Source organism: Bos indicus, chromosome 7 (genome assembly GCF_029378745.1).
Source record: "Bos indicus isolate NIAB-ARS_2022 breed Sahiwal x Tharparkar chromosome 7, NIAB-ARS_B.indTharparkar_mat_pri_1.0, whole genome shotgun sequence".
NCBI classification, from domain to species: Eukaryota; Metazoa; Chordata; class Mammalia; order Artiodactyla; family Bovidae; genus Bos; species Bos indicus.
In genome coordinates this window covers 10,858,960-10,877,569 of record NC_091766.1, presented here as the reverse complement: position 1 = coordinate 10,877,569, position 18,610 = coordinate 10,858,960, and the positions used below count along the sequence as shown (strand labels likewise).

The window sequence follows — 18,610 nt, the reverse complement described above, 5'->3', positions numbered from 1 at the left end:
TGGCAACTCACTCCAGTATTATTGGCTAGAAAATTCCAGGTACAGAGGAGCATGGTGGGCTATAGTCTATGGGGTTGCAAAGAGTCAGACATGCCTAAGCACCCATGTATGAGTGTATATATATATACATGTCAATCAGCATTATTGTTTCTCCATGAATCAGTTTCCTAGCATTCAGATTTAGAGACTCTCTCTCTTACGACTTCAACTGTAGCCAGTACCTCATGGATACTCTGCCAAGTCCTGTATTTCTTATGTATAGACTTTCTCTACCTATATGATTTCTATGACAGTTACCATGCTTATCCAAGATCACAGATCCAAGGGTAGGCATATGATTCAAACTGTGTCAATTTTTACATTTCCAAAGAATATGCAATTATATTTAAGAGAGAGAATCAGTTACCATTTTTTTGATGGTTGGATCAGTAGCAATGGTAAGGTTTGGATCTGTTGGTGGCCATATTTCCTATCCTGTGGACTAGGAAGCAGAGAAACCAGTTTGCAAGGGGAAGAGAAGAAGCGGATTCAGAGTATGAGAGACGGGGGTGCCGTGACAGTGTTGGGTCCCCAACTTCAGTTCATTCCAGTACCCAGCTGTATTCTTACCCAAGACATATCCATGCATCTCATCACACGTGTGTGTGCGTGCTCAGTGGTCTGTCACGTCCAACTTTTTGTGACACCCATGGACTGTAGTCTGTCAGGCTCCTCTGTCCATGGAATTCTCCAGGCAAGAATACTGGAGTGGGTTGCCATTTCCTCCTCCAGATGATCTTCCCGACCCAAGGACTGAACCCGTGTCTCCTGCACTGGCAGATGGATTCTTTACCACTGAGCCATTAGGAAAGCCCCTGAATCTTATCATAAACTCATATTTTCCCTTAAGTTAACCTGAGTGGGTTTCTCTATTTTGCAATTCAAAGAATCCTTTCTCAACCATCATCCTGTGACCTGTGACATCACCTCCAAAGTTCACTTGCATTCTTAACCCCATCATTTATCTAAATTTCCTACTTTTCTTTTTACCTCCTCTTTACATCATCCATTTCCTTCCAGAGAATAGATATTCACTGGCCCCACCACAAATATATATTTTCGGACTTCCCAGGTGGTACACTGGTAAAAAAAAAATCCGGCTGCCAATGCAGGAAATGCAAAAGACTCGGGTTCGATCTCTGGGTTGGGAAGATCCCCTGGAGGAGGAAGTGGCAACTGTCTCTAGTATTCTTGCCTGGAAAATTCGATGGACAGAGGAGCCTGGTGGGCTATAATCCATGGGGTCACAAAAAATTAGAAATGACTGAGCACACACATGCTCGTGTTAGACTCACTTAAAAATTAGGAGGGGAGATAAGAAAACAAAAATTTTTCTTACTCTGACAAGTGTTCTCATTGGAATTGTTGAATTGTGCTTTCCCAGAGAGGAGTTTATATCCATCAATACAGTGACAGTAGAAACTTCCAATGATGTTCTGACACTCAGCATTCACTCCACAATATACACTAATGGGTGGTTTACATTCATCAACATCTGGAACACATAGGAGAAAGCTGGTAATTTGTTTGATAAAGATTTATTGAGCATCTAATATGTGTCAGAAGCTGTATCCTTTCCACCAGTCTATCCTGGCTTTTCAAAACAACTTGGTTAAGGTAATGCTTGTCTTTGTTCTTTCCTTTCTTTGCTGACTTTGGTTGGGTTCTCCAGGAAGTGGACTTTGAGACAAGGATTCTAGTGCAAGTATTTTATTTAGGAAATGATCCTAGAAATCACTGGAAGGGAAATGGTGAAATGAAACAGAGAGGGGAAGGCAGAAAATAAAGGGGGTATTATCTAGCAAATTTCTACTGTGGACAACTGAGGCTCAATTCCTCTGGGAACCTCTGGGAGGCAATGTAGAGCAGGCACTTCAAGTGACACTGAGAGGTGAGGGAGTTTAGTTCAGTTCAGTTCAGTCGCTCAGTTGTGTCTGACTCTTTGTGACCCCATGAATCGCAGCACACCAGGCCTCCTTCTCCATCACCAACTCCCAGAGTTCACTCAGACTCACGTCCATCGAGTCAGTGATGCCATTCAGCCATCTCATCCTCTGTCGTCCCCTTCTCCTCCTGCCCCCAATCCCTCCCAGCATCAGAGTCTTTTCCAATGAGTCAACTCTTCACATGAGGTGGCCAAAGTACTGGAGTTTCAACTTTATCATCATTCCTTCCAAAGAAATCCCAGGGCTGCTCTCCTTCAGAATGAAAGAGAGGTGAGGGAACCGGGGTATTTATCCACTTAATTTTATCACGTGTTGGTGGAGGAATGTTTACAGGTGGTATAAACTCCCCATTACTTCTATTTGTCCTGAGTGTGGACTGAGTGGTCTCCAGGAGCCAGAGAAAGCCTCAGACTTCGTGTACAAAGGAATGGAAAATGCCAAGGACATTAAATGGGATACTGACTGTGTTTGCACCACCCAGCAGCCTGCCCTGGCCAGTTCATATGCTGAAGCCCTAACTCCAACTGTGGCTGTATTTGGACATGGGGCCTCTTGGGAGGACATGGAAACACAGAGGAATGGATAAAAAATGTGGTACATACATATAATGGAATATTAGTCATAAAAAAGAACAAAATAATGCCACTTGCAGAAACATGGATGGACCTAGAGATTGTCATACTGAGTTGAAGTAAATCAGACACAGAAAGACAAGTACCATATGATATTGTTTATATGTGGAATCTAAAAAATGGTATTTAAAATCTAAAAAAAATGTATTCTTATCTACAAAACAGAAGTAGAGTCATGAATGTAGAAAACAAGCTTATGGTTACCAGAGGATAGGGAGGGGAGGGGTAAATTGGGAGACTGGGATTGATATGTACGCATTCAGTTCAGTTCAGTTCAGTCACTCAGTCGTGTCCGACTCTTTGCGACCCCATGAATCGCAGCACGCCAGGCCTCCCTGTACATCACCAACTCCCGGAGTTCACTCAGACTCACGTCCATCGAGTCAGTGATGCCATCCAGCCATCTCATCCTCTGTCGTCCCCTTCTCCTCCTGCCCGCAATCCCTCCCAGCATTAGAGTCTTTTCCAATGAGTCAACTCTTCGCCTGAGGTGGCCAAAATATTGGAGTTTCAGCTTTAGCATCAGTCCTTCCCAAGAAATCCCAGGACTGATCTCCTTCAGAATGGACTGGTTGGATCTCCTTGCAGTCCAAGGGACTCTCAAGAGTCTTCTTCAACACCACAATTCAAAAGCATCAATTCTTTGGTGCTCAGCTTTCTTCACAGTCCAACTCTCACATCCATACATAACCACTGGAAAAACCATAGCCTTGACCAGATGGACCTTTGTTGGCAAAGTAATGTCTCTGCTTTTCAATATGCTATCTAGGTTGGTCATAATTTTTCTTCCAAGGAGTAAGCGTCTTTTAATACACAGCAGGTTTTTATTAGTTATCTAATTACTAGATATAAAGTAGATAACTAATAAATACCTGCTGTGTAGCACAGGGACCTCTACTCAGTACTCTGTAATGACCTATATGGGAAAAGAATATAGAAAAGAGTGGCTATATGTATATGCGAGACTGATTCACTTTGCTGTACAACAGAAAGTAACACAACATTGTATCTTTTTGTGATACAACATTGTAAGTCAATAAAAATAAAAATTTTAAAATTAAGAATACATAATTAAAACATGTATGAAAAGTCTTAACTGTTTGGAAATTAGGAAGCACCTCCCATATAATTCTTGGAGTGACAAAACATCAAAAGGAAATTACAAACTGTTCACAGATTAATAAAAATAATATTTCTTCCTGTAGAATATATCTGAACCTGTACCACAGGAAAAGTTATGGTCTTAAATGTCTTTATTTTGAAGAAAGATGAAAAATAAAGTGCCTAGGTATTTATTTTAAGAGCTTGGAAAAAAGAAATTAGGGAGATACTAGAGCTGAAATCAATAAAATAGAAAACAAGGGCTTTCCTGATGGCTCAGTGGTAAAAAAGCTGGGTGCAGGTTTGATCTCTGGTTGGGGAACTAATATCCCACATGCTGTGCTGGGCAGCCAAGAAAATATTTTAAAAATTGCACAAAAAATTGAACTGTGCTTTGTAATTCATGAAGTATGGTCACATTAAGTACCTTATTCAATTCCCCTTCCACCCTCATGAGGTCAGCATTATTATCCACACAATATGGAGGAAAAAAGTGAGACCTAGTTAAACTGTGGAAGGGGGCTTCTCTGGTGGCTCAGCAGTAAAGAATCCGCCTGCAATGCAGGAGCTATAGGAGACGCAGGTTTGATCCCTGGGTCAAGAGTATTCCCTGGAGGAAGAAATGGCAACTCACTGCAGTATTCTTGCTGGAAAATCCCGTGGACAGAGGAGCCTGGCAGGCTATAGTCCTTGAGGTCACAAAGAGTCAGACACATGCAAGTTCTGGAAAAGCCCACTTTTGACACCATGAAAGCATTTTTCTTGGTGAAGGTTGAGTTGGCAGAGTTTTCAGCATTGCGTATTATAGTTACTTTCTCACAGCCTTTATGCTTCCACATCCACCTCTGGATGATTTGAAAATTACCCTTGGGGTTCCCTGGTAGTCCAGTGACTAAGACTCTGAGCTCCCAGTGCAGGAGGTCTGGGTTTGACCCCTGGTCAGGGAACTAAGAGTTTGCATTCTGCAACTAAAAAGTTCTGCCTGTTGCAATTAAGGCCCAGCACAGCCAAAAAACAAACAAACAAAAAACAACAAAGAAAAGAAAATTACTCCTTTACCTTCACATCTCTCAAAGCGGTAGCTGAAGTATTTCTCCTTGGATTCAGAACGGTATCCATGGTTGCAGGTACAGTGAGTAGCATTGACACAGAAAGCATTCTGGGGGCAATGGGTACAGGTCCCTGCAAGGAAAAGAGAGTTAGGTCAGATGTCATTTGAGTCAAATCTGATGCTGGGAAAGATTGAAGGCAGGAGGAGAAGGAGACAACAGAGGATGAGATGGTTGGATGGCATCACCAACTTGATGGACATGAGTTTGAGCAAGCTCTGGAAGTTGGTGATGGACAGGGAGGCCTGGAGTGCTACAATCCATGGGGTCGCAAAAGAGTTAGACATGACTGAGCAACTGAACTATGTTTTGAGTCAAAACCCCTCCTGTTATTATTTGGTTTTTTATTTGAGCCAGGGCCTCTCAAGGGCGAGGAAGCTGCACCCTTTTCCTTTTGTGAAATGCTAGTACATTAAAGAATGAAAGACACCAAACGCAAACTATGCACATGTGATTCTTGTGCATGATAAAGGACTGGGGTTGGCATTAAACCAGTTAATTTTTGACACAAACGTTTCAGTGCAATATGACTATGCTATTCTCAAGATCATTGCAGAATATAGAAAAGGGAGATGAGCTGGTTAAGAGCTTGGACAATGGATTTGATTCTGGCTCCACCTCTTCCTACCTGTGTGTCTTTGCACAAGTGTCCTAACCTCTCTGTGCCTCAATTTCCTCATCTGTAAAATGGGTTATTGTGGGGATTAATCCATATAAAATGTTTTGGGCAGTGCCTGGCACATGACCGGTGTCAGCTGTGATTACAAAAATTTGAATTTGTAGGGTACCACAGAAGGTATATTCTGATAAGTTATATTTGTAACGCTATGTATAACTTCATTTAGATGGAGATGGCTAAGGATCTTATTTGTGGCCCATTGAAAATGAGTGGAGGGGGCTTTCCTAGTGGCTCAGTGGTAAAGAATCCACCTGTCAATGCAGGAGATACGGGTTCAATCCCTGGTCTGGGAAGATCCCATATGCTGAGGAGCGACTAAGTCCTGTGACACAACTACTGAGCCTGGGCCCTAGAGCCTGTGAGCCACAACTACTGAAGGACTTAGAGCCCGTGCTCTGCAACAAGAGAAGCCACTGCAACGAGAAGCCCGCGTACCTACAACTTGACAGTAATCCCCACTGGCCGTAACTAGAGAAAAGCGTGTGCAGCAACAAAGACCCAGCACAGCCAAAAATGAATACAATAATTATTTTTAAAAAAGAAAAAGATCTTAAAAAAAGAAAATGAATGGGAATAATGGAGCTGAGGAAGCTGTAGGTCTAGTGGAGAAATCTGGGAGCTTGCCAGGGTTCATGGGGAGTGGAGGCTGGGAATATGACAGAGGACAACATGCAGAGTCTTTGCTCAGAATGCATCCTCTGTCTTTTGGCTAGAAATGCAGAATCTCAGGCCCCACCCTAGACTTGGTGACTCAGAATCTAGGGAGTCGGCCTAGGGATTAAAGTTAACCCGAAACGACCTTGCTCATTTTTTGTTGACTTGCTTATGAATGGGATGAAATGATTATTATCATGCTCTGTCTCTCCCCACCAGAATGTTCACTTCATGAGACTTGTGTGTTTGATTCACTGTTCTACTTCTACCTTGGGCACATAGTAGTAAAATAAAAAAGGTAACTGAGGACTTCCCTGGTGGTTTAGTGGTTAAGAATCCACTTGTCAACGCAGGGGACCCGGGTTTGATCCCTGGTCTGGGAAGCTTCCACATGCTACAGAGCAACGAAGCCCACGTACTACAACTACTCTAGAGCTCAGGAGCCACATCTGCTGAAGCTCGTGCTCTGCAACAAGAGAAGCCACTACAATGAGAAGCCCACACATCACAACTAGAGAGCAGCTCCTGCTCACCACGACTTGAGAAAGCTCTTGGGCAGCAATGAAGACCCAGTGCAGCCAAAAAAAGATACCTAAGTTTGATGAAATGTTGAATTAAAAAGAGTTACAGGAGTGAGCCTCCCAGTTCTGTTCCCAGAAGCAGCCCCCTTTCTCTATCCTGACGGAAGATGTGAGTGGCCTCGGGTGCATCATTGGTATGCACACTCAGTGGTCTCTGGCTATGGAAAAGTAAGGCTTCGAGCACTCACCTTTGGTTTTCTGAGCCACGACTCCTGAAAGGCTTAGCAGAAAGCAGAGTCCTGGAACAGTGAAACAGAAGGGAGACACGTGAAATGGTTGAGGAAAGATTCCAGGATATTCCCCAAGGGCTGGGTATCAGTTATCGATTGCTGAATAATGATAATTATTTCTTTAAAAAACAACATTCTCATCATCAAAAAACTATGAACATTAAATGATGGAGAGGATGTGGAGAAAGGGAACACTTTTGCACTGTTGGTGGTAATGTAAATGGATATAGTCAGTATGGAGAACAGTAGGGAGATTCCTTAGAAAACTAGGAATAAATTTACTGTATGACCCAGAAACCCCACCCTGAACAAAACCATAATTCAAAAGTCACATGTACATCAAAGTTCATTGCAGTAGTGTTTACAAAAGCCAGGGCATGGAATTAACCTAGAAGTCCATCAACAAATGAATGGATAAAGAAGTTGTGGTACATATATACAATGGAATATTACTCATCCATAAAAAGGAATGAAATTGGGTCTTTTGTAGTGATGTGGATGAACCTAGAGTCTGTTATACAGAGTGAAGTAAGACAAAAAGAGAAAAATATTGTATATTAACACATATATATGGAATCTTAAAAAATGGTACTGATGAACCTGTTTGCAGGGCAGGAATAGAGGTGCTGACTGACAGAATGGACTTGTGGACACAGCAGGGGAAAGAAAAGGGAGGATAAACTGAGAAAGTAGCATTGATATATATACACTACCATGTGTAAAATAGATAGCGTGTGGGAAGATGCTGTGTACACAGAGAGCTCAGCTGGTGCTCCGTGATGACCTAGGAGGGTCAAATGCAAGGACTGAGAGGGAGGCTCAAGAGGGAAGGGATATATGTATACATATAGCTGATTCAGGTCTTCCCCAATGGCTTAGTGGTAAAGAATCTGCCTGCAATGCAGGGGCCATGCGTTCCATCTTTGGGTCAGGAAGATCCCCTGGAGGAGGGCATTGAAATTCCCTCTATTATTCTTGCCTGGAGAATCTCATGGACATAGGAACCTGGAGGGCTATAGTCCAAGGGTTGCAAAGAGTCGGACGTAACTGAAGCAACTTAGCATGCTTGCATAGTTGAGTCACATTATTGTATGGCAGAAACTAACACAATAGGACAGTAAAGCAACTGTCCTCCAATTAAAAAAAATATCCTATGATAAACCATAATGGCAAAGAATATTAAGCAAAGAATGTATATAAAAGGCAACATTTATTCTATTATCTCTCATGATTTCTGTGATTTGGGAATCTGGGAAAGACTCAGCTGAGCGTTTGTAGCTTGAGGTTTTTTAGGCAGTTGCTGCTAGACTGTGAATGGGTTGAAGCAGCTGGGAACTGGCAGAGGATTGCTGTCCCTTCTTGTAATCTCAGGGCCTGGGATAGTTGGGCTTCCTCCCATTGTGGCAGCGTTGGTTGGGCAGCTCCCATGGTGCTTCAGCGCTCTAAGCATGAGAGCTCATATCCTCTCAAGATTCAGTCCAGAAAGTCATGCAGCTCCATTCCACCATATTCTCTTGGTTACAAGCAAGCCATATGCCCACCCAGATTCCTGTGGACCAGAATCAGAGTCTTCCTTTTGATGGAGGATTGGCAAGATTCCAGAACTGTATCTTGAAAGGGAAGTGTTGTTTCTGCCTGTTTGGAAAACAAAGGCTGCTTCTATGTGAAGTCTGCTTCTACTGTGGCTGCTAAAGTGCAGTTTTTTCTTCCCCAAACCTTCCCAGCATCTGGTGGTGTCATCAGTCATGTTCCTGCTTCTGCAAAGACCTGAAGGAACTGGATGGCTAGGCGGGTTTTTTCTTCCTTTCTTAATAAATCTTACACCATTCTCATCGTTAGTTCTCCCCTTACCTCCTTTTCATTCTCTTATCATATACTAATGTCTAGAATAATTTTCCATTTGCAAGTACAATATATTTAACAACTGGTATGACTGGAAAAGGTAAGTTTTCATTTCAATACCAAACAAAGGCAATGCCAAAGAATGTTCAAACTACCATTCAATTGCTCTCATTTCATATGCTAGCAAAGCAGTACTCAAAATCCTTCAAGCTGGGCTTCAGTAGTATGTGAACCAAGAACTTCAAGATGTACAAGCTGGATATAGAAAAGGTAGAGATACCAGAGATCAAATTGTCAACATTTGTTAGATCATAGAAAAAGCAAGGGAATTCTAGAAAAGCATCTACTTCTGGTTCATTGACTATGCAAAAACCCTGGACTGTGTGGATCACAAAGAACTGTGGAAAATTCTTAAAGGGATGGGAATACCAGACCACCTTACCTGTCTCCTAAGAAACCTGTGTGCAGGTCAAGAAACAGCAGTTAGAAATGGACATGGAAAAAAAAAAAACTTACTGTTTTTTTTTTTTTTTAACTGGGAATACATCAAGGCTTTATATTGTCACCTGCTTATTTAACTTACATGCAGAGTACATCATGCAAAATGCCAGGCTGGATGAATCACAAGTTGGAATAAAGATTGCCAGGAGAAATATCAACCTCAGATATGCAGATGATACCACTCTAATGGCAGAAATTAAAGAAGAACTAAAAACCCCTTTGATAAAGGTAAAAGAGGAGAGTGAAAAAACTGGCTTAAAACTCAACATTCAAAAAACTAAGATCATGGGATCCAGTCCCATCACTTCATGGCAAATAGAAGGGGGAAAAGTAGAAACAGTGACAGATTTTATTTTCTTAGTCTCCAAAATCACTGTGGACAGTGACTGTAGCCATGAAATTAAAAAATGCTTGCTCCTTGGAAGAAAAGCTGTGGCAAACCTAGACAGAATATTAAAAAGCAGAGACATCACTTTGCTGACAAAGGTCCGTATAGTCAAAGCTATGATTTTCCCCATAGTCATGTATGGATGTGAGAATTGGATCATAAAGAAGGCTGAGCACCGAAGAATTGATGCTTTTGAATTGTGGTGTTGGAGAAAACTCTTGAGAGTCCCTTGAATTTCAAGGAGATCAAACCAGTCAATCCTAAAAGAAATCAACCCTGAATTGGAAGGACTGATGCTGAAGCTGAAGCTCCCATAGTCTGGCTATCTGGTGGGAAGAGGTGACTCATTGGAAAAGACCCTCATGTTGAAAAAGATTGAGGGCAGGAGGAGAAGGGGATGACAGAGGATGAGATGGCTGGATGGTATTACCTACACAATGGACATGAGTTTGAGCAAACTCTGGGAGATAGTGATGGACAGGGAAGCCTAATGTGCTGCAGTCCATGGGATTGCAAAGACTTAGTGACTAAACAAAAATAACAACGGTTCAGAAACCAACCAAGTAGAATGGACATTGGAGACTCTCTCTGAGACAGCAGGTGTCAATCTTTCAGCTGCTGAACTATGAGGCATTTGATGGGTTCCCAGGGCATGTTCGGAGAGGACAATGGCACCCCACTCCAGTACTCTTGCCTGGAAAATCCCATGGATGGAGGAGCCTGGTAGGCTGCAGTCCATGGGGTCGCTGGGAGTCGGGCACGACTGAGCGACTTCACTTTCACTTTCATGCACTGGAGAAGGAAATGGCAACCCACTCCAGTGTTCTTGCCTGGAGAATCCCAGGGACTGGGGAGCCTGGCGGGCTACCGTCTATGGGGTCGCACAGAGTCGAACACGACTGAAGCGACTTAGCAGCAGCAGCAGCAGGGTATGTTCTGGGCTGATAAGAGTGTCCTGGGAGTTGGTCTGGGGACATGATTATTTATAAATGATGTGGAGACATTTCAATATGAACAACCAGTGTGGCTCTTCTAGTGTGCACTTGCTAAAATTCAAGTCCCAGGACTTCCCTGGTGGTCTAAAAGTTAAGACTTCACTTTCCGATGCAGGAGGTGTAGGTTTGATCCTTGGTTGTGGAGCTAGGATCCCATACGCCTCATGACCAAGAAAACAAAAAAATAAAGCAGCAGCAATATTGCAACAAATTCAATAAAGACTTTAAAAATGGTTCACTTAAAAAATTTTTAAATAATAATAATAAAAAAATTCAGGTCCAGTGACTAGTAACTTTATTGGCAACTTTAGTTATCCCCTAAGAAAGTGGGTCCTGCAGATTAATGGATAAAAGATGGTAAACACACACACAAACATGCATATATATACACATACATGATATGCACACACTGGAATGTTATTCAACCTTAAAAATAAGGCAGTCCTGCCATTTGCCACAACATAGATGAACCTAGAGGATATCATGCTAAGTGAAATTAAGCATAATACATACTGTGTGATTTCACTTATATGAAGTATCTGAAGTAGTCAAATTCACAGAAGCAGATGATACAAAGGTGGTTATCAGGGAATTGTTTTTCTATAGGTACACTGCTTTTGCTATACAAGATGAACACGTTCTAGAGATATGCTGTAAAACATAACATTCCCAGTTTTGTACATTTTAAAATTCAGTGTGGTACACAGAATAACATATTTAAAATATGCTAAAAGGATAGATCTCATGTTAATCATTCTTAAAAAAAAGAAAGAAGAAAAGAAAAACATTTCCACCAAAGAACATAATGAACGTTTTAGGACTTCCTTGGTGGTTCAGTGGTTAAGAATCTGCCTGCCAATGCTGGGGACACAGGTTCGATCCCTGGTCTGGGAAGATCCCACATGCCGCAGAGCAACGAAGCCCATGCACCACAACTAGGAACTCATGCTCTGGAGCCCGTGAGCCGCAGCTACTGAAGCTCGCGTGCCTAGAGCCTGTGCTCTGCCACAAGAGAAGCCACCAGCAGTGAGAAGCCTGTGCGCTGTAACTAGAGAGTAGCTCCCATTCACAACAACAACACTAACGTCACATCTGCCCCGGTGGTGACTATAGCTTGCAGAGGCAGCTAGTCAAACACGTGGCTGGACAGTATTTCCTGGTTCCTCAAACGCAGGCAGTCTGGGCACCATCAAGTTTCCTCAAGACTAGTCTTCAAGGGTCTCCTTTCAGCCCCGCCCGCAATCCTATGCTCAATAATATGCCCACGAGACTTAGAGTTCTCAAAGAGCTGTTAGCATGTCAGAATCCCAGAATTCTAGGAGACTTAAGAAATCTTCAGCTGACTCTTTCTGTTCATGAAGAAACAGGTCCCCTAGGGGTCAAGTACTTCTGACACCAGTTGTGCAAATTTGAGCAAGTTGTTTAACTTCTCTAAGATTCCATATATGGAACAGGGTGACAGTGTTGCCTGTCTCCTGGGCTTGGGGTGAGGACATAAATGAGGGAGTGTGTAAAGCTCAATGTTTGGCTGAAATCACTCCATAAAGGCTAGCTGCCTCCATTGCCATTTTATTTGCAATAGATTTCTATTTCTGACCTTTTTATTTTATATAGGAGCAGAGTTGATTAACAACATTGTGACAGTTTCAGGTGGACAGCAAAGGGACTCAGCCAAACATATACATGTGTCCATTCTCCCCCAAACTCCGCTCCCATCCAGGCTGCCACACAACACTGAGCAGAGTTTCCTGTGTTGTACAGTAGGACCCTGTTATAACAGTGTGTACATGTCCATTCCAAACTCCCCAACTACCCAATTCCCCCCATCCTTCCCCCTGGTAACTGTAAATGCAGAATTCTTTTTAATTCTTCACTTGCTGCTCATTCTATTACCCTGCCTGTTTCATCTAAGGATGAGGGCAGAGAGTTCATGGATAACTGACATTCACAAATGATCCATCTCAGGAGTTTCCAGAACTCTGCCTGCAGTTGCTGCAAAGCAGGAAACACCTTGTTTGAACTTCTCTCATTAAAATAACTTTTAAACTTTTCTAGGCATAATTGATGGGCTTCCCAGGTGGTGCTAGTGGTAAAGGATCCTTCTGAAATACAAGAGCCTTAGGAGACTCGAGTTTGATATGTGGATTGGGATGAGCGCCTGGAGGAGGAAATGGCAACCCACTCTAGTATTCTTGTCTGGAGAATGCCATGAACAGAGGAGGTTCGCTGGCTACAGTCCATGGGGCCGCCAAGAGTCAGACGTGACTGAAACAACTTAGGAAGCATGCATGCAGGCATAATTGATATATAAAAAACTGCACACTCTTTCACTTAAATTTGACTCCACAGATATATACCAGATACCTCTTACGTGGAAGATGGTGCAGAAGGGGCTGCAAGGGTAAGGAGGCCTGACATTTCCCTTCAAGTGGCTTATATTAATATTATACTATTTTGATAGACTCTATGGTCTGTTACCTGCCTCCGAAACTAAATAACTGAGATTTTGAGCAACCTCCCCGTGGTACCACTTTGTATGTATAATATGGAGGTCCTGTCTGATAATGAATAAAGAACAATGGTAGCCTGATACCAGCCTAAAGTAGGTGCTCAAATATATGTTAGTTTGGGCTGATATTGCAGCTATTGATATTTTTATTTGAAGTTGGAGAACCATCTGCAGAGGTGAAGTCAAGGAGTATTGAGATACCTCTAGAGAGAAGGAGTAGAAAACGAGAGAGAGAAAAAAAACAACCAAAGGCATAATAACAAAATCTGGAGTGAGGTGGCTTGGACTCAAAACCTAGTTCTGTCATTTACAAGCTGTGTGACATTGGACAATTACCATAACCTCTCTGTGCTCCAGTTTTCTTATCCACAAGATGGAAATAATATTAGTATTCACCTAATAAGCCCATTAGGGGGGTTAATGGGTACATAGTGAATACTTGAAAATGTTGGTTATTATTGTTAATATTCAGGAAAAGGGAAAAGGAGGAGGGAAAAAGAATACCAGGAGAGGCAGAGGAAATGTCAGGGCAGTGCTGGGTCACAGAAATTATCACGGAGGTGGTGGTTGTTGTTGTTTAGTTGCTAAGTCACGTCCAACTCTTTTGCAACCTCATGGACTATAGCCTGCCATGCTCCTCTGTCCATGGGATTTCCCAGACAAGAATACTAGAGTGGGTTGTCATTTCCTGCTCCAGGGAATCTTCCTGGCCCAGGGATTGAACTTGGGTCTCCTGCATTGGCAGGAGGATTCTTTCCAATGAACCACCTGGAATGCCCTATCAAGGAGGCTATTGTTGTTCAGTTGCTCAGTTGTGTCCGACTCTTTGTGACCCCATGGACTGCAGCATGCCAGGCTTTCTTGTCCTTCACCATCCTCCAGAGTTCTCCAAAAGTAGGAAGTCAAGAGATACCTGGAGTAACAGGCAAGTTTGACCTTGGAGTACAAAATGAAGCAGGGCAAAGGCTAACAGAGTTTTGCCAAGAGAACACACTGGTCATAGGAAACACCATTTTCCAGCAATACAAGAGACAACTCTATACATGAACATCACCAGATGGTCAATACCGAAATCAAATTGATTATTTTCTTTGCAGCCAAAGGTGGAGAAGCTCTATACAGTCAGCAAAAACAAGACCAGGAGCTGACTGTGGCTCAGATCATGAACTTCTTGTTGCCAAATTCAGACTTAAATTGAAGAAAGTAAGGAAAACTACTAGGCCTTTCAGATATGACCTAAATCAAATCCCTTACAATTATACAGTGCAAGTGACAAATAGATTCACGGGATTAGATCTGATAGAGTGCCTGAAGAACTATGGATGGAGGTTCGTGACATTGTACAGGGGGTGGTGATCAAAACCATCTCCAAGAAAAAGATGCAAAAAGACAAAATGGCTGTCTGGAGAGGCATTACAAATAGCTGAGAAAAGAAGAGAAGCAAAAGGCAAAGGAGAAAAGGAAAGATATACCCATTGAATGCAGAGTTCCAAAGAATAGCAGGGAGAGATAAGAAAGCCTTCCTCAGTGGTCAGTGCAAAGAAATAGAGGAAAACAATAGAATGGGAAAGACTAGAGATCTCTTCAAGAAAATTAGAGATACCAAGGGAACATTTCATACAAAGATGGGCACAATAAAGGACAAAAATGGTATGGACCTAACAGAAGCAGAAGATATTAAGAAGAGGTGGCAAGAATACACAAAAGAACTACACACAAAAAGATTTTAAATGACCAGGATAACCACAATGGTGTGATCACTCACCTAGAGCCAGACATCCTAGAGTGTGAAGTCAAGTGGACCTTAGAATGCATCACTACGAACAAAGCTAGTGGAGGTGATGGAATTCCAGTTGAGCTATTTCAAATCCTGAAAGATGATGCTGTGAAAATGCTGCACTCAATATGCCAGCAAATTTGGAAAACTCAGCAGTGGCCACAGGACTGGAAGAGGTCAGTTTTCTTTCAATCCCAAAGAAAGGCAATGCCAAAGAATGTTCAAACTACTGCACAATTGCACTCATTTCACATGCTAGTAAGGTCACGTTGAATCCTTCAAACTAGATTTCAATAGTATGGGAACAGAGAACTTCCAGATGTACAAGCTGGATTTAGAAAAAGCAGAGGAACCAAGGATCAAATTGCCAGAATTCACTGGATCATAGAGAAAGCAAGAGAATTCCAGAAAAGCATCTACTTCGGCTTCATTGACTATACTAAAGCCTTTGACTGTGTGGATCACAAAAAACTGTGGAAAATTCTTAAAGAGATGGAAATACTAGACCACCTTACCTGCCTCCTGAGAAACCTCTATGCAGGTCAGGAAGCAACAGTTAGAACTGGACATGGAACAAGGGACTGGTTCCAAATTAGGAAAGCAGCATGTCAAGGCTGTATATTGTCACCTGTTTATTTAACTTATGAAGGAGGAGAGGATATCAGTTAGAAAGTAAGACCCATGAAGAGGAAGATGAGCAATTCACTGGACTGGACCATAAGGAAAATTTTAGGGATATTTTAGAGTATAGTTTGAATAGGGTGGTGAAGAAGAAAACCATAATCTAAGGGGGAAAGAAGAGTGTTCAAAGAGAACAGAAGATAAAGGAGAAGGAAAAGACAACTAATTATTCTACTAAAGAGCCCCTGATATGGGGCAGGTTAAGGTACGGTCATTGTCAAGGTTACATATACCTGGAAGAAGCGATGACCCTCGCATTCCCGTGTGCAGGTAACCCTCACCACGGCTCTCGAAGTTCCCTACTGGGCTCTCGAAGTTCCCTACTGGGCTCTCGATACTTTTCCTATTTCAAGGAAATTTCATGAGTCTTGACACATATCTCATGTCAGCTGACTTAGGAAACCACTATCAGAAAAGTGAACTTCTTCTGTCTTTCACCATCAGACTCATGGTTCTGCTTTTCATCTGTTTATTTTATATACCTTTTCTTCACCTTTATATACATTTTCATATGCTCTCTGTGTAGTAGTTTTTCCTAGCTATTGTTAATCATCTTTGGGATTACAGAATCAACTGACTCTAGGAAAGGAATGCCCTTTAGTTACAGAGCATCATCTGAGGAGCAGGAAGTGACTTTGATGTCAAAATAAACTTTAAATAACCCTGTGGTTTTGAGCTGGATAAACCAGAATTTAGAGTGTCTCTATTGTTATCTGAAGTTTCTGAGTCATTTTTTCCTAGCTTAATGCAGCTAAAGTGTATTTCTTTTTTTTTTTTAATTTAAGTTGGAGGAATTGCTTTACAGTGTTGTCTTGGTTTCTGCTGTATAACAATGTGAAATCAGCCATAAGTATACATATATCTCCTCCTTGTTAAACTTCCCTCCCATCCCCCGATCCCACCCTTCTGTTGCTGCTGCTGCTAAGTTGCTTCAGTTGTGTCCTACTCTGTGCGACCTCATAGACAGCAGCCCACCAGGCTCCCCCGTCCCTGGGATTCTCCAGGCAAGAACACTGGAGTGGGTTGCCATTTCCTTCTCCAATGCATGAAGGTGAAAAGTGAAAGTGAAGCTGCTCAGTTGTGTCCTACTCTTAGTCACCCCATGGATTGCAGCCTACCAGGCTCCTCCGTCCATGGGATTTTCCAGGCAAGAGTACTGGAGTGGTCCCACACCTCTAGGTCATCACAAAGCACCAGGTTGAGGTCCCTGTGTTACATAGTAACTCCCCACTGGCTATCTATTTTACATATGGTAGTGTGTATGTTTGCACGCTACTCTCTCAGTTTGTCCCACCTCTTCTTCCCCCGTTGTGTCCACAACTCTGTTCTCTCTCTGTATCTTTACTCCTGCCCTGCAAATAGGTTCATCAGTACCATTTTTCTAGATTTCATATATATTTATGTATACACATTAATACACCATATTTGTTGTTCTATTTCTGACTTACTTCATTCTGTATAATAGGCTCTAGGTTCATCTACTTCAGTTTAACTGACTCAGATTTGTTCCTTTTATGGTCGAGTAATATTTCATTGTATATATGTATCACAAATTCTTTGTCCATTCATCTGTTGATGGACAACTAGGTTGCATTGTAAGTAGTGCTGCGATGAGCATTGGGGTACATGTGTCTTTTTGAATTATGGTTAACTCAGGGTATATACCCAATAGTGGGATTGCTGGGTCATATGGTATTTTTATTCCTAGATTTTTAAGGAATCTCCAAGAACATCACCATGTTCTTGATAGTGGTTGTATCAATATGCAATCCCACCAATAGTGCAAGAGGGTTTTCTTTTTTTTCTACACCCTCTCCAGCACTAATTGTTTGCAGATGTTTCCATTTATTTACTTTTTATTGAATTTGTTAATGACAGAATTTGCACTGCCAAACCATGCCTAAGAATTCAAAGAAATAGTACAATGGACAGCCTCATCCACCCATCATACAGCACCTTGAAACTTGATTCGTATGCATTTTGATAATTCTACACTCTTTAAAAAAGTTATAACAAGGGTTGGAATTTTTAAGTCTCCTGCAGGTCTTCAGATTTTTATGCCATTAAATAACATATTCATCTCAGTTCTTTAATGAAATAATCCCTGACAAAATTTTGCTGGAAAAGAAATGCACTTTTCAGGGGAAATATGTGGCTCAAGATCCAAGAGATTATTTGTTAAAAGAGTTCTGGTTTCCAAATTAAGTCTTTAGATTAACCAAGAATCCTTTGTTTCTCAATCATCTGACTTCTCCTTGGCTTGACACGCTCTACTACTCACCCAAGCACATCAGAACGTAGACATCTGCCCGCCACCTCAAATAACCCCAACATTGTTGCTCAGATACAGTTTGCAGGTCCCATCAGGTGATTCCGTAAGCCTCCCAGGAGTAGGATTCCTGCATTGACACTTTTATCAAGACTCAACTCCTAGAGGGAGATACTCCCACATCAGGATAGTTTTACTCACCCATCTGCTTCATGCTTGCTAGTAGCCAGTTGGCAACTCCTACGTTTAGCAAAGGGTTTCTTTAGAGAAACCCAGACTCTGCATCAAGTGGTCACATGCCAGTTTGAAATGTTTCTACTGAACTGAAGATATGAAACCAGGAAATTACCAGATAGAAAGCTTTTCAGTAATCCTGGGCAGTGTCCTGGTGTCCCTTTTCAGGACTAAAAATTACTGGATAGTTGAAGCTGTGATTATTAAAGACAGAAGTGCTACATCACCTGCCTTTCACCCCTGATTCTCCAAATGAACTATGTAAAGACACCCCAGAAAGTTGATAACAAAGCTAGTCTGGGACAACCACTGCATCTACAGAATACCTAATACCGTAAATGTTTGGGTATAAATGCATCCGGAATTCTTGTCAAAGATCATTCAAGATCTGTGAAACTTAAGTGTGTTTTAAGTTGAGGTTCTGCTCTCACTGTTTTGAATTT

General features: G+C 42.0%; 1 protein-coding gene across 4 annotated transcripts in view; it reads right to left on the bottom strand.

The window, feature by feature from the left end:
• ADGRE3 (adhesion G protein-coupled receptor E3) overlaps positions 1-18,200 on the bottom strand; it is a 64,455-nt gene extending 46,255 nt beyond the window's left edge. The window contains exons 1-4 of one of the 4 annotated variants that reach the window (XM_070792655.1): positions 18,135-18,200; positions 6,930-6,980; positions 4,778-4,900; positions 1,379-1,534 (exon numbers count right to left, since the gene is read on the bottom strand). In XM_070792655.1, the coding sequence (XP_070648756.1) occupies positions 1,379-1,534; positions 4,778-4,900; positions 6,930-6,980; positions 18,135-18,147 (343 nt within the window). In that variant the 5' untranslated portion in view covers positions 18,148-18,200. Of the gene's footprint in view, positions 1-1,378; positions 1,535-4,777; positions 4,901-6,929; positions 6,981-15,897; positions 16,224-18,134 lie in introns of those variants that run through there. The other 3 variants (XM_070792657.1, XM_070792654.1, XM_070792656.1) reach the window with 3 other exon arrangements.
• Between the last annotated feature and the right edge of the window lie 410 nt (positions 18,201-18,610).